The sequence below is a fragment of the Erinaceus europaeus genome, chromosome 14 (genome assembly GCF_950295315.1).
Source record: "Erinaceus europaeus chromosome 14, mEriEur2.1, whole genome shotgun sequence".
NCBI classification, from domain to species: Eukaryota; Metazoa; Chordata; class Mammalia; order Eulipotyphla; family Erinaceidae; genus Erinaceus; species Erinaceus europaeus.
This window is the reverse complement of record NC_080175.1, coordinates 32,010,077-32,026,255: the sequence shown is the minus strand read 5'-3', so window position 1 is coordinate 32,026,255 and position 16,179 is coordinate 32,010,077. Positions and strand designations below refer to the sequence as shown.

General features: G+C 48.9%; 1 protein-coding gene across 4 annotated transcripts in view; it reads right to left on the bottom strand.

The window, feature by feature from the left end:
• Positions 1–11,958: 11,958 nt before the first annotated feature.
• Positions 11,959–16,179, bottom strand: part of CRTAC1 (cartilage acidic protein 1) — a 188,766-nt gene continuing 184,545 nt past the window's right edge. For 2 of the 4 annotated variants that reach the window (XM_060171524.1, XM_007534148.2), the window contains exons 13-15: positions 15,541–15,583; positions 13,048–13,191; positions 11,959–12,606 (exon numbers count right to left, since the gene is read on the bottom strand). In XM_060171524.1, the coding sequence (XP_060027507.1) occupies positions 12,488–12,606; positions 13,048–13,191; positions 15,541–15,583 (306 nt within the window). In that variant the 3' untranslated portion in view covers positions 11,959–12,487. Of the gene's footprint in view, positions 12,967–13,047; positions 13,192–15,540; positions 15,584–16,179 lie in introns of all 4 variants that reach the window. The other 2 variants (XM_060171522.1, XM_060171523.1) reach the window with 1 other exon arrangement.

Genomic DNA, 16,179 nt, shown 5'->3' with positions numbered 1-16,179 from the left:
TTCGCCAGAGACGGGGGGGGGGGGGGGGGGGGGCTATGAAAACCGCAGGGGTTCCTGGAGCTCGAGGAGCCGCCCAGCGGTCGAATGGTGCACTGCATGAGGGAAGGATGCAGCAATGGGCCAGGCAGCTCAGTCGCGGGGACCCAACCTCCAAGGCCAGGAGCCACAGCGGCGCCCAGTGGCTAGGACTTCCCTGAGATTTAGAGGACTGAAGTCGTGCTAACACCACCCCCAGATAGACTAGAGGGGGAACTCTGGTGTCCCCACAGTGGGGGAGGTGATACCTGGAGACTCAGTTTCCCCAGTAGGGAGGCCAGGGCTCCTTTTCCTCGGCTGCTGTCCATGCAGCCGGAGGAGCAAGAAAACCTACCTGTGCCTACTCTGATCTCCAGATTCTAATTTTATTGCTCTAGGGTTCAGCCAGGGCATCAGGATTTTTTTTTCCCAGTGTGAAAGCCCTAGGTATCTTTCTCTTTTATCTTCCTCCTCTTTCCCTTCATTTCATTTTTTAAAAATTAAAATATCTATTTATTGGGTAGAGGCAGAAAGAAATTGAGAGGGAGGGGAAGTAGAGAAGGAGAGAGAACAAGAGAGACACCTGCAGCTCTGCTTCACCACCTGTGACGCTCCTCCCCTGCAGGTGGGGGGCTGGGGAGTTGTGCATGGTAATATGTACACTCAACCAGGTGCACCATCACCTGGGAGAGAGAGACAGAGAGAGAGAAGGAAAGAGAAAGAAGGAAAGAAAGGAAGGAAGGAAGGAAGGAAGGAAGGAAGGAAGGAAGAAAGAAAAGAAAAGAACAGCAGTGAAGTTTTTTTCCATGTAGTGGGTACCTGAGTCATACACGTGGCAAAGCAGCACACTGTCCAGGTGAACTATTTCAGGTCAGAAACCTCTAGTTTCAACAGTGCTCTGAGCCTGTAATTTTTCACAGAAAGTGTCTGAGACTTGAATAAAGGGTCTGCTGCTTCCATGAAAGAAACCAGATGCCATATGAGCAGAAGCTCTGATCCCACTTATGACACATTGCAATACAGAAGGATTCTATGGTGTTAGAACTTAGGAAAGCAGCTACCCTGGGATGGGGTTGATGAGCAGAGGACTGCTGAGAGGCTGCTGGGGGTAGTGACTGCAGCGGTGCTGAAGGACTTCTGGCAGGGTGCTGAAGGACTCCAGGAGGGTGAGGAAAGGGGTGCTGACTTTTGAGAGTAATGAGTGGAAGGGTGCTGAGGGACCTCTGGGTGCTCCATGAGCCTCTTGTTAGAGGCTGTCACATGGGTGTACTCATTTCATGACAATCCAGCAAGCTGTACACTTAAGATGTGTGTGGTTTCAATAAAATTTACCAAAAAAGTTCATTGGCTCTGAAATAAGAAAAGCACAAAATTGAAATTAATATTTTACTACATGTCTACAGAATGTATCATTATGTCAAACAGTCAGCTGCAATGCAACTCAACTTGTATGCGTGTCTGTGTGCAATTCAGTGGGGGCTGTGAGGCACAAGATAATATTTAATACAAGGGAGTCTGGGACAGCTAAATAAGAAGGGCCCTAGTGCCTAAGAACATTTTAAAACAGCCCAGGAGCACTTAACCTTAACTCTCCTGCACTTGTATGCAAAAGAGTATCCCTTTATTTGAGGAAGAGAGGCCAAGGCTTTCAGCAGATTCTCAAAGGACTATGTGAGAAAAAGAGAAAGAAAGTAAGAAAGAAAGAAGAAAAAAATGATTGCAAAGGATTCGTTTTGAGGAATGGGCTGGCCAAGGATGTGCTTGGCAAGAAATAGGGTTTGGTCATGTCTCTTTCCTTCTTTCCCAAGTCCAATTTTCAGAGGCTTCCCCAGGACCCTTTTCAGATGACTTCAGAAGGATTTAGTCTGCTGGCAGCACCAGAGCCAGTGTGCCAAGCTTACAGCGTTTCATGTAAGTGGCTGTTCCAAGGGCCTGTGGTTTCAGCACCTGCCCCATGGCAGGACATGGCACCGTGGCTGCTCTAGGTGGGACTTGAGCTTTAAGCCAGGGATGATGGAGTAGGTGAAGAGCCAGGAGTGGGTCCAGGAGCAGCACTCTCAGTAGACATCTCTGTAATTCACCCAACTATCCTGAGTCTTGGCTTTTGTCATTTGTAAAAATGAGGACATGCGTCTTTGCAAATGATAATCTCTTTCCCCAACCTAAGATATTATTGCTATGTCTGGAGTTTTGTGAAGCTCTCATTATACAGTGGCCATGTGATATAGATTTATAGTCAGATTTCAGATTCCTGCTTTGAATAAACATATTTATATGAGAGTTCACTGATTCCTTAATATGTGCCAGGAACATTGACATACATTATGATTCCATTTAGTTCCTCAATCCTCTGGTGGGTGGTTATATTTGAAATTCTTATTTTATAAAGGAGAAAAATTGACGTTCCAGGTGGCTAGGTAGATTGACAGCATCCCACAGTTCAGAAGCATCAGAGCAATGACTTGAACCTGAGCACCAAACCCCAAATCCAGCTCTCCCCCTCCCAGGGTGTTTCAGTCAGAGGAAGAACTCCATTCTGCCTGGACTCACTCCACCAGACAGATTCCAGACTCAGAAAGGAGCATGTGGGCAAACACAGACACAGAAAAATTAGCTTTGCAAGAGCATAGAGGGGCTCATTATTTTGGAATAATTCAAATTATTGATTTCTGTAATGGAAAAGCGATTGGTAACAGCTACTGTCTGAGCTCAGTGCTGAGCGAGGCCCTAGAAGGGGGGAAATATTATACACAGCTTACATGATCTTCCAGAGGGTGATGGCTGTCTCCCTCTGTCCCCAGGGATCTTGTCTGTGGAAATGGCCTTCTTCCTTCTGTCCCCAGTTCCTCAGTAAACTCTTGGAGAGAGGGGGTCCTGCCATACTCATTTCTGTTGCCTCTCCCCCCAACACCTGCCAGCCCCAAGTACCTACACACAAGTACCTAGTGCCTTGCCCTAGGTGGGTGAATAGGAAAAGAAGTTCATCCCAGGCTGGCAGGAAGGGACAAGGATATATAGCCTTGGAACTCTCAGGCCCTGGGCACAATGTGCCACTAAGAAGTCAGCAGGCAGATGCAGACAGGTGAGTGGGGACTGACTGTTAGGATTCAACTGCCAGTGATGACCAAGAAATTCCATCACAGGAAGGAAGTGAGCCCAGTCTAGCCTCTGAGCCAGGCAGCTGCTTTCAATCATATTGCCTTGGCCATTATCTTGTAGCTCTGCTAAGGGTCTCCACTTGCCCTTGGAGGGAAGGAGAGAAAGTGTGTATCCCAGTTCTGCCAAGATTTTACTAGGTGCTGTGAATATGATTACATTTATTATTAGTTATTATTTGCCATCATGGCTAGTGTTGGGGCTTGGTGCCTGCATGACCACACCATCCCCCCTTTTTCCCTTCCCTTTCTTTCTGTTAAAGGCTGAGAAACAGAGAGAAATAGGGAGGGAGAGAGAGAGAGAGAGAGAGAGAGAAGGAGAGAGAGAGGAGAGAAGGGAGACACCTACAGCACTGCTCCGCTGTTTCTGAAGCTTGTTCTTCGAAGGTGCAGACCTGGGACTTGAAGCCAGCTCCCTATGCATGACATGTGTGCTCTACCAGGTGAGCCACCACTGAACCCTAGATGTTACTATTTTAAAGTGGGTATTTTAAAGAGTTTTGTGGGGCTGAGTGCTCTACCCAGAAAGCCTGGGCCTGGGACCTCAGAGGCTGAACTCTCATGGGCAAACAGGCAGATGGATGGATAGGCAGATAAGTGGATGGATACAGAGAAGATGGGTCCAGGTTGATGGCTGATGGGTTGGAGGTGATGGAGAGGGCTGTCTGATTTGAGATGGATGCTCACAGACCCCGGAGAGGCAGGCAGATGGATGGGCAATGATTGGCCCTGTGCTCCCAGATGCAGATCTAAATACAGGGTCTGAGCTCTTCAAAGGGAAAATTCAGTGTAACCCGGTCCCCAAATAAACTGCATTTGTTAACTCTAAGTGATAGATGTATCTTGTCGGGAAGGATTCTTAGAGGTCTAACCTCACCTCAGTTAATGACTTATGGATTCCTGCAAAATCAGGCGCAGTAAGAAATGGAACCAGGGGTTAAAGGATCTGACCTGGCTTTTGTAATAATATCTGCATGTTACTAATCCATTCACTTAATCTTGCAGAAGTCTTATGACAGCTCTCTGTCTTGTGGATGAAGAAACTGAGGTGCAGAGAGGTGAAATAGCTTGTTTGAGAGCACCTACAGAGAGTCTGAGGAGTAGCCTGGGGTTTAAGTCTGAGTCTACCTGATCTCAGAGTCTTAGGGTGAAGAAGACATTTTCAGGATGAAAATAAGGGAGGAAAGTAGGAGTGAGGTTGAATGGGGGGGGTGCTGGGCAGTGGCACACCTGGTTAAGTACAAGCACCTACCCACACAAGGATCCAGGTTCAAGCCTCCTGCTGCCCACCTGCAGAGGGAAACTTCACAAGCAGCAAAGCAGGTCTGCAAGTATCTCTTTATCATTTCCTCTCTATTTCTGTCCCTCTCTCCTCCCCTCTCAATTTCTTTCTGTCCTACTGAATTAAAAAAAAAAAAAAGGAAAAATGGCTGCCAGAAGCAGTGGATTTTTAGTGCCAGCACTGAGCCCAGCAATAACCCTGGAGGTAAAAAAAAAAAAAAATCAACAGGGGGAGGACTGAAGGACTCAGGGACCACATTTCTAAGAAAAAAATGTGGTTTTTCTGGGGGGTACTGGTTGAATCTGTGCAGAATGGAAATTTGGACCCAATAGTCACAACAAAATAATAGCTAATTTAAAAGCTATTAATTAGGGCAAGGCACCAAGGCCTTCCCAATGACCTACTCGCCTGAAGACAGTCTCAGTTTCCTTCGGATTTCCTCTATGTGTCTGCCTTCAAGGTACATGAATCGTGAGCTGAGGGCCTCTGAAAATGTGGGGAAGATATGCAGGTGGTCCCGGATGTAGGATTCCTGCTTTCTGATGGTGCCAGAGTGATAAATGCTCCACAGAAAACATAATCAGAATTTTGAACTAGGGTATTCTGCTTCTCCACTTTCAGTACAGTGTTCAATGAGATATCCAACACTTCCTTATAACACAGGTTTTGGTCCCACTATGGGTGAATGTCAGTTTTCAGAGCCTGCTTTTAGGTGGGCTAGGCTAAGCTATGTTATTCTGGAGGCCAGGCATATTAAATGCATTTTTAACTGACAAAAATTTTAATTCTTGATGACTTCATTGGGAGTTGTGGGAGCTCTGTGCATGGATTTACCCTCCCCTCTTCAGTCTGAGCTTGTTCCTCTGCCATAGTCCCTATACTCCTCCAATAGCAGGGAACTTGGGTGCTTGGGTATGGGGCTGAGGGACAAAAGGCTCCATTTTTTTTTGGAAGGAGTTGCATGAATGATCTGGGGGGGATGAGTCCTTTATGGTTGCTCTTGGGCTGTCAGGAAACTGTGTTGGTCCTAGCCTATCTGGCAGGCAGGCAGGCAGGCAGTGCTGAGGCTCTAGGTGGGACTTCCTGAGTATAGGTCATACAGTTTCCTGTCCTCACCACCCTTATTCTCAGCTCCCTTCTCTCAGCTGAGCAGACCCTTCTCTACACTCACCTCAGCTCTGACATCATAGCTGTGTCTCTGGGTTTGAGCATGGTTCTGTTCTCTTCTGTAACAGCAGACTGGATAGAACCGTGCTTCTGAAATATTCCAAGCTCACTGGAAAGGCAGGCTGGGATTGCATGGGGGCTTAATTCTCAGCATGATCATCTTTCAGCAGGAGCAGAGCCACCTAGGAGAAGCCCCAGGCAGGAGGCAGGCCCCTGGAAAGGCTGTACTCCTGAGGAAAGTCACTGCTGCTGTCTGGGCCTCAGTTTCCACATCTGAAAAGGATGGGATAGGATTTCTCAGGCATCTCCAGATTAAATGATACAGGGGGCTGGCGAAACAGCTCACTTGGATGGATAGTGCAATACTTAGTAATGTGTGCTGTGGCATGAAACTATAAATAAGGTGCTGCCAGTCTGACAGAAAAGCAACAGTTCAGAGCTAGGTCAGTGAAAACCCCCAGGCATAAGACATTTTCAAGTACAAAAACTAACAGTCAGCGTCTAGTGATTCTGAATAAGACTATCAAAAGGTAAGGTTCCACACCTGGCAACTGAGTAGGACAGGAAATCTGCCCGACTTCAGGGTGGCTAGCTATACACTCCTTCCCATTTTCCCACAAAACTCAATTTCAGTGGAAAGTTCTAGAACCAGTGCACTCTTGCCTAGCAGCAGGCGGCTGGCTTGCTCTTTGCTGACATGCCTCCCTCTGTCTCACCTTTTTTTTTTTTTTTAAACTGTCCGCCCTTCTCTTCTTTTGGTGACTACTTCTTAACTTGTTTATTCCAATAAACATCCCACAACCTTTGCTGTGTGCTGTCTTGTTCTCTCCTGGACCCCCTGTGTATTGATGGCCAGAAGATGTCACAAGCTTTCAATGTGTGTGACCCAGGTTGGAGCCCAGCCCCCAGTGCATTAAAGGGAGCTTTGGTGCTGTTGTCTCTTTCACTCGGTCTTTCTCTCACCTCTCTGTTTCTATCTAAACAAACAAACAACCAGTGTAGGCTTCTGTAATGGTTGAGGGCTGAATCCACATGCCACTCTAATTATTAATAGTTCAGGTGACTTGTGTTTTGTGCAGCCAAGCCAGTGTCATGCCCTCCCTTGGCTTACCTTATTTTATGATTATACTTCTCTAGAAATAGCCCCAGATGAGACATAAGTGGAGCACACCAACCTGGCCTGGTCTCGTGGAAGGTTTGCCCTGCTCCCTCCTTGCCACCTGAGGTCTCTTTCCTGCAAAGCTGTCGGCTCTGTGTGGGTAGCAATACCCTCCTCACACCCACTGCAGACCCTGTCACCTGGGCTGTAGCAGAGTGTGCTGGCAAACATCGAGAACTTCGCTACATCTCTTTTGCATGAACAACTATTCATCCTCATCATTCTACCACATTGATAGTGTTTCTAATTCATCAGGGGCTTACTATATGCCAGGTACCATATTGAATGTTTTATACCATCTTTTTTAATTTAGCAGTTTTATATATAAAAAAATCAAAAAAAATAATTTAGCAGTTTTTCCTGGGAGGTGGGTGTTATCCCATTTCACAGATAAGGAAACTGTGGCACAAGAATGCCCATCTGCTTTAATATTTCTACAAGTGCTTCTTTCTCACCAAGTCCCACCCTTACCCACACCGTTTAGAACGGCATTCTGCCTCTACCCCAGCACCCCAATTTTCTGAAATGATAACCTCCCTCCAGCATTTATCACCATATATCAACAGACAGTACTTTTAAGGTGCCTGCCATAGGTCACCAGCTTAGGGGCCTAGGCTGGTTTTGCTCACAGATTGTATCTGCTCAGGTCACCAGATGATGCCCATGAGGTAGGTGTTCCTGCTCTGCAGGTGATTATATCATTTGTAAATGAGCTGGGGATTGTGTCGCTTAAGCCCTAAGAAGGGGGCGAGGAGCCTGAATATGTCTCACTTACAGCTTTCACCACTTACCTAGTCACATAGCCTTGAGCAGCTTATTCTTTCTCTGGGCAGAGGAAACCAGTAACATGCTCTCTGAGGCTGTGTGTGAGGATTAATGGAGACGAGGACAGGAAGTTCTTGGCAGCAGATAGTGGTGCCATACCCTTTCCCTTGAGGAGGGGCTTTCTCCTCTTGCTTCTCATTTGTTTTTCTTGGATGGCATACCCTTTGACCACCTTGCTGTTGACAGTAGTTCCTGTGGGGCTGGGGGTGGGGCGACATCTGTGGAGTTAGCCAGCTGTGCTCTCCCCTCTCCTCTTCCTCCTCCCAGGACAAGCCTGTTGCTAAGGAGACGCAACAGCACCTGCCCAGCGGGATGTGACTGGGCCCTGGACTTCACAGAAGGAGAGATGATGGCTGACTCTTGGGAGGGAGGGAAGGTAAGAGAGAGGGATGGACTAAGCTTGTCCCCTGGGCTGAGGGTCTAGATGGGGTGACCAGTCTGGAATCTGCTGGAAACACTCTGCTGCCCGTGTGAGAAAACGAAGTTTTCATCTTTCTGTCTCCAGGCAGCTCTGGAGAGACAGCTACTCAAGGTAAAGATGGAGCTTCATGTGGTCTGCACTTTAGCAGCGCTGGTCTGGGTGTGATGCCCAGACCCTGGGAGGGGGCCATAGCAGCCAGAGTGACACATAATCCAACTCCTGGCCTTCAGAATGGCACCTCCCCAGAGTAGAGCTGGCAGCAAGGAGATGCTGGAAGAGGTCCCAGGGAATTTCTGCGTCAGCAAAGGCCAGTCAGGCCAGCTCCTGAGGGGACTCAGCATGGGTTCGTCCTCACTTCCTGAGGCTTGAACATGACCATGAGGAGTCTGTCTCAGGTCCCAGGGTTTCCGGGGGCTTCATTTCTTTTTCCCAGCCCACCCTTTGGCCCTGGACAGCCTGAAAGACTGTATTTTTTAGAATATTTATTTTATTTGATACAACAGAGAAAGTGAAAGAGGAAAGATATATATATATATATGAGAGAGAGTGAGAGCGAGCACTTGCAGACCTGCCTCACCACTCATGAAGCTTCCCGCCTGAAGGTGGGGACTAGGGTTTTGAACCCGGGTCCTTGTGAGTTATATGTACTCAACTACTCAACTAGGTGCACCACTGCCCAGCCTGTTACTTTCTTTCTTTCTTCTTCTTCTTCTTTTTAAAATCACCAGGTTGATTGCTGGTGCTCAGTGCCTGCATAACTTCTGGAGTTTTCTTTGCTTGTTTTTCCATTTTTGATAGAAGATGAGAGTTAAAGAGGAAGAGAAAGAGAAAAAAAAAAAGAAAGAAAAAGGACACTCCAGCAGTCCTGAATCTCCCCCCGCCCCCCCCCCACACCCAGGTGCTCTTATGTGATGGCCAGGGTTTTGAACTTAAATTCTCATGCATGGCAATGCATGATTTATTGGGTGAGCCGCTTCCCAGTCCCCCTAGACTGTGGATTTTAAGCAGCTAGCTAGCCACCCTATAGGGCAAAGAAGACATGTGCCAGGCTGCCCAGCCCTTTCTCTGTCTGTCAGCTGTGTGGTACTGGATAAACCACTCAGTGTCTCTGTAAACCTGTGAGAATTATAGGATTGTTGTGAGCTGGAAATAACTTTCACCAAGACCTTAGATAGGACCCAAGCATGTAGAGCTCACTAAATGCACACTACCTGTGCTGCTTTCAGAGGTGTGTCCCCAGGAAAAGAAGTAGAGCCCGGCAGAATGGAAACATTCTTCTGACTATTGTCTGCTCTTGAAAAAATGGGGAGGCTTGGCAACTTGTACCCACCTTGCTACTTGGCTGGAGTGGGTCCTGGCCTCTCCATCAGACAGGACACAATCTCCTCATGCACAGAGATACTTATTCATTAGCTGTTGGCTCCCAAGGGTATCTCTTACTGCTGCTACAAACTCCAAGTTCAGCAGCAGAAGGAAGCCATGTTCAGGACTGTCTATACTCAGAAGGGGAAAGGGGCCAAAGAAGAGGTTCATGGGCCTCACAAGAGGGAGAATGAGAAAAAAGAGGGGGTGGGAAGGCCGGGCCTAGGAGCGTGGTTCAGCTCTGTGTCCACGCCTGAGACAGGTGCCTGCCACACTTGCCTTGAAGTCTGACTCTTGACCTGCTAGGGCAGGCAATGTTGAACTGCTTCAGTCCCTACTTGGCCCCTTCATGCTACAGGCTCATGACTCTTACCACAGAAACATATTGGGGGCCAGGGCACTTGACCTCCTTTGGAGGGCTGTTGTCACAGTTCTCATGGGTGATCCTCCTCACCCCCACCCCCCACGCTTCTAGAGCAGAGTCTTGCTACATGAACTTAGAGTGAAGTCACTAAGTCAAGAAGCAGCCAGGTTCTGCAGAGAGCTTCTGCTCCCCATCCCTCCCCCATCACATGCACCGGGGGCTCCTCCTGGGGGGAGGCAGTGTGGGGACAGCAACTATATTACCTTCCCTTTAGCCTTTTATATCCAGAGGCTGATTCAGCACCTGCCACATAGTGGGTCCTCAACCAATGCTTGTTGAATGAATAAATAAGTGGAAAACCCTTCTTATTCTATAGAGGAGATTCTGTAGCCATGTTTGTAATACTTGGGGGGAACTGGAAAGTCTACCTGCCAAGGAGGGTAAAACAACACAAATAGATCTTGCTCTAAGACATTCATTGTGCAGAGATTTGTGTTATTCCTCCTCCTCTTCTTCTTCTTCTTCTCCTCCTCCTCCTCCTCCTCCACCTCCTCCTCTTCCTCCTCCTCCTCCTCCTCCTTCTTCTTCTTCTTCTCAGAAACACAGAAGGCAGAGAGACAGAGTGAAAGAGGCCACAATATCAATGCTTCTTTCAATGCCCTGGCAGCTGGGGCTTGAGCCTGGGTTGTATATATGGCACTGCAGCACACTATCCAAGTGAGCTATTTCACCGAGCCTGTGTTAATACCTCTGAGCCGTCCTCTGAAGTCCTGTCAGCCCGAATCCCCTGCTGTCCCTGGCTGCTATCTTTTGCTGTGTGTGAGGTCAGTCAGTGGATATGTGCTATCTTGTCAGCTACCATTGCATTTGGAGCCAAGGTCTCTGTGAGCTTGGGGTATTACCTATCTTTCTTAGAGCCACTAGTTTATTTCTTAAAGAAAAAAAAAAGGGGGGGGGAGAAGCTTCCAGGATGATGGGGGAATAGTCTAAACACTGACAGCCTTGTCTGTCACCCTCCAGCCTGACAATGTGGTAGAAGAAGTGTCCAGCCCAGCCCTGGGAACCAGTCGGCTCAGTGATCTTGAGCAGATGACATCATTTCTCTGAGCCTCAACTCTGGGGTCTTTGATCCTACATCAACACACAGAGGTGGGCTTTCCAGAAGTGGAGCAATTTTTCAGAGGGCCCGTGCTTGTCTGTGAAATTGTAGCAGTTTTCATTTAAAAACTTTTCATTGAAACTCTCATTCGGAGTGCAAAAACAGCACCAGCTATGAGGAATTAATACTTGGTGATTTATTAGGGGGGTATTATTGTTGTATCAGGAAGTGGTACCTTTTTCCTGTTAAATATGTTTTTAAAAGGCATGCTGCATTCTTAAGCAAGGTTTTATTATATCCTGAGATGGCATGAAGAATAGGTCTGCGACTCACAGCAAACTACCACTCCTGAGACCAGTGGCAAGAGCATTCCACCATCCACGCCACCCCCAAAGGGAGCTCTGAGGCAGCAGCAACGAGACTTCTGAGCAGGCTGCACAGGAAACTGAGTCACAAGGATCTTTCTAGAAATCAGGGTCACCTGAGACTAGCCATTTTCTGATCCATCTCAGAAAATAAAGGATCCTTATGGGCACATTAGTTCAACTTGTTTGTCACTTAAACTGAGGACTGGAGTTAAGAAGTGATTTTTTTAGGATTTATTTATTTATTTTTGATAGAGACAAAGAGAATTTGAGAGGGATGAGGTAAATAGTGAGGGAGATAAAAAGAGAGAAGGACAGACCCGGAGCACTGCTTCACAGCTTGTGAAGCCCCCCACCCCCACCACACACACACACACCACCGAGTGAGAGCTGGGGGCTTGAACATGGGTCCTCGTGCATGGTAGCATGCGCTCTCGACTGGCTGTGCCACCACGCAGCCCTGTGAAAAAGTGATTTCTCCTGGATCAAAGGCCCAGAGCACTGGTTCAAATTCAGGCTCCCTGACTTTGAGTATTGCTGCATTTGTCAAAGCCATGACTCCTGCCTGGGGCAGAGACTTCCTGCCTACAATTTACTTTCTCATAACCACCTGAGGGAAAGGTTGCTGTTAATTCAACATCTGTTTGCCCCAGACATTTGTTCTAACCAGTTAGGAGCTAACATCCAGTGGGGAGTTTATTGGTATAGTCCCCCTGTCCATTTCCCTGAAAGAAGCCAGAAGACTTAGCAAGTTCAAGCTTTAATACTGTTAGCAAGAGTCCCAAAGACCCACCGTCTCTCCCTCCCCTCATCACCGCCAACCCCAATAAGGCTTTCTCTACCCCCAGAAGTGAGGGTGTACAGAGCAGAAACCACACAGGCATGTGACACACAATGGAATCAGCGGCCTGGGAACTTTTTGTGAAGGGCAAAGACAGACACTGGGGACACAGCAATCAGGACGCAGGAGCCAGGGCTATCTTGATTCTTCTGCAGGAGTAAGGGAGGCTGCATGGTTGGGGGGTACATGATATACACTTTCCTTTTCTGTTTTCTCAGAAAACACGCAAAGAGAGGCTTTAAACGCAACCAAGTTCACATAAAAGCCAGTGTCCCCCAAACACCTCTGTGCCAGCACGGCCACTCCTGCTGTCCACTCAGAGAGGGTGGACAGCTGGCACTACAGGGCATGGTGAGAGGCAGGCAGTGGGAGAGATTTAGTTTTCCACAAAGGTAGTTAGGCTTTTTTTTTTCTTTCTTTATTGATGGGATTTTAAAGTGCATATAATTGAAGGCAAAGTCCAAGGCCTAGAGAAAGATACAAGGCCCGAGAAAGAGGCTCGGAGATTCTAAAGGCGGCAGAAGGATACCTACCTAAAAAGGCCACTTGAGCTGCAAAAAAAAGGATGGGCAGAGAGATAGAACACGGGAAAGAGAGAAAGGGGTTAGGGATGGGGTAGGGGGTGGGGAGAGAGTTTGGGAGGAAGAAGACAAACACCAGTTCAGAAAATTCAGATCAAGACCAGAAGCTGGTACTAGTTCCTATCCCAGGTAGAAAAAGGTGGGCTGGGTTTAAGGTGGGAACACCTGTTTCCAGAAACATGGGAAGGGAGAAACAGGGAGATCAAGGCTTCAGGCTAGGGCACAGTACCCTGGGGCCCTGCAGAGGATGGCAGCAGTGGCATAGCTTCTCTGAGCCTCTGCTATGGTCTTCCTTGGAGGACCATGAGGGTCTAAGGAGACCCCATCCACCTGGAGAAGGCAGGGGTGGGGCACCTTGATGTGGGACCTCCCTGGGGCTCCCCAGTGGAAGGTAGCTGAGGCCCCACTCACCCACACAGGCTGTGCCATCCTCGTTGGGCTCATAGCCCCGACTGCACCTCTTGTTGGTCCGGCACCTGTAGCTCCCATATGTATTCACACACACGGGCTTGTCTCTCGGGCACACAAACGGGAACTGGATGCATTCATTGGTGTCTGGAAGTCAAGGGTGACATTCACCAGGGAGGCATGGGGCCATGCCACCCACTCTGTGACCCCAGGCATGTCCTTTCATCTTATGGGACCTAAGTTTCCTCATGTCCCCTTTGCTGACTCTTCCTATACTTGACCACCAAACCATATTGTGCTGGTACTCAGCTTGATTCTGTGTCTTCTAGTCACCTCTACCTACCCACTTTCCTTCTTTCTTTCCTTTCTTCCTTCCTCCCTTCCTTCCCCTCCCTCCCTCCCTCCTTTTCTTCTTCCTCCTCCTCCTCCTTCTTTTTTTTTGCCTCCAGGGTTATTGCTGGGGCTTGGTGTCTGCACCATGAATCCTCTGCTCCTAGAGGCCATTTTTCCCATTTTTGTTGCCCTTGTTTTTTTTTTTTTAATTGTTGTTATAGCTGTTGTTGTTGTTGGATAGGACAGAGAGAAATTGAGAGAGCAGGGGAAGATAGAGAGGGGGAGAGACAGACACCTGTAGACCTGCTTCACTACTTGTGAAGCAACCCCCCCCAGGTGGGGAGCTGGGGGCTCGAACTGGGATCCTTGTGCTTTGCGCCATGTGTGCTTAGCCCACTGCACTGCTGCCCGCCCCTCTCCTTCCTTCCTTCCTTCTATTCTCTCTTTCCCTTTCCTTTTCTCTCTCTTTCCTTCCTTTCCTTTGAGACAGAGAGTCAGCAAGGCAGAGAGAGAGAGAGAGAAAGAGAGAGAGAGATACCATGGAGCACCAACTTTCTTCAGTGTGGTAAGTGCCAGGCTCAAACCTGGGGGGCACACATGACAAAGCAGTGTACTATCCAAGTGAGCTATTTCACCCTCCACCACACTTTCTTTAGGTGGTTCCTACAAATGTGGATGTTTCCAGACTTGTTATCTCCAAACACAACCTTGCCCCAGGCTCCCGAGTTGTGACTCAGTCTGACACATTCAAATCTAGTAGGTCCAAAATGGAACTGCCTCCATTCCACCTAGTCCCAAACCTCTTCCACCCCCATGCCCATGGGCCCTAACCCAATATCACCAACATCCACTCAGTTACCCAAGCAAGAACCAAAGTGACTCCCTTTCCTCCTTTCCCCTTATACCTGGGACCTTCAACCCTCCTGACCTCTTGTCCTCTTCTGGCTCCTGCATCCTCTCTGGGCACATGACCTTCCAGCTCCTTTGATGCATAAAGCTCCACTCTGTCTTCTTGTCTTTACTCTTGCTCTTGCTCTGGCTCTTTCTGTGGTTGGACCCTTCTCTTTGAGATCCCAGCTTTAAGACCCTCTCCCTGTCCCCTCCTTCTAGAATAGTCTCTCCCAGAGTGCCTGGCTGAAAGGATTCTTGTCCAGCTATTGGGTAACATGCTCATCTCCCCCCAGGTAGGCGCTTGGCTGCCCCCTCCTGTCAAGGAGGCATGGGAATGTCTGCAGATGTGGGACAGAAAGTGGCAGCTAGATACTCACAGGGTCCTCCCAGGGTCTCCCAGTGGGCACTGAGGAGGCTGCTGGATGAATCTGTACTGCCTGCTTAGAGTGACTACCTGGGGACATGGAGAGTTCAGGGGACTAACTCCTCGCAGGCCTCTCTCAGCTCCATCACTGCTCCACCTTCCTGCCTGTGGTCCTCCACCCACAAGAAACGTCCTCCTTTTGTCTACCTGGCAATCCCTGGGTCTCTCTTAGACCCTGCTTTCTCTGGGGTGCCTTCCCTAGACCACACATGTCCTGCAGTCCCACCCCTGCCCAGTCTGGCTCACATTAATGTGGTCATTTAACAGGGACCCTGACCACCAACTCTAAGCCCTGTGAGACAGGGACCATGTCTGCCTTGTTCACTCTTGTGTCTTAGTTGCATCTACAGAGTAAATTGGGAAGGATGCTGCCCAGGGTCTAGAAGCAGGAGTTTGTGGCCTGACCACCACATGCTGGTCACTGGGGAGGAAGACACTGGGCTGACGGTTTTCTGGGTGCTAAGCCTCAAGGCTGCCCCTCCCCAGATCCTTGCAGAGCCTTTCAGAAGGTCATGGTGGGATGCCTGCAGAGCTGCTGCCTGGCTGTGTGCTGCTCAGCACTAGGCTGCCCAATGCAGGAATTACAGTCATTCCAGCCATTACCACCCCAACAGCCTCCCTGTGAGCCCCACCCCAGGCTCCCCCCTCTCTGTTCAGGGAGCATGGTTCCCAAAACACCAGTGCTCAGCCTGCTGGCTGCCTACATCAGCCCTCCCCTGGTGAATCCCTTAGTGGCTGTCTTGAATCCAAACAACTCGCTCCCTGCCAGGGCTGGGGCGGGTCACACTTTCCACTCCAGGTTTGAGCCTGACCTCTGCCCCACCCCTGGATGCCTGTAGGCCACTCACCTGTGCAATGGCCATTTTCCTGCTGTGAGAATCCTTGGCCGCACTGTGGAGTGGTCAGAAGTAGAGATGTGTGAGTGAAGAGGTCCCACCACAGGCCACAATCACCAAGAAGCTATTACACCTTGACCTCAGAATGAGGGGTGCTCTTAGCTCTTAGCCCCCTCCCTCCCAGACACCTCGCCTACACTGAGGATAGGTGAGTGGGGGGATGGATGGCCAAGAACAGACCCAGTTCAGACTCCTGCTCGGGAACCATGTCTCTGGTAGGATACCCAACAGAACCTGCTGGTCCTGTGTCCTGGCCCTGGGACCGAGGAATCAGAGAAGCTTTTACAGGGGCTTTCACAAGGGGCCTGTGCCAAGTTACCTCCAGTTTCTAGGCAGGACTGACCAGTGAAGCGTTGGCACCTAGCAAGAGGAGTGAACCAAAGGCTTTATGGGGGACAGGTGGTGGTGTACTCAGTATAGCATTCATGTTATCATGGATGAAGATACAGGTTCAAGCCCCCTGATCCCAATCTGTAGTGGGGGAAACTTTACGAGTGCTGCAGCTCTCTCCTTTCGCTGCCTCTCCTATTTTCTGTCTCTCATTCTCTAGCATAAAAGAAAGAGTTGAGTGGTGGCGCACTTGGTAGAGTG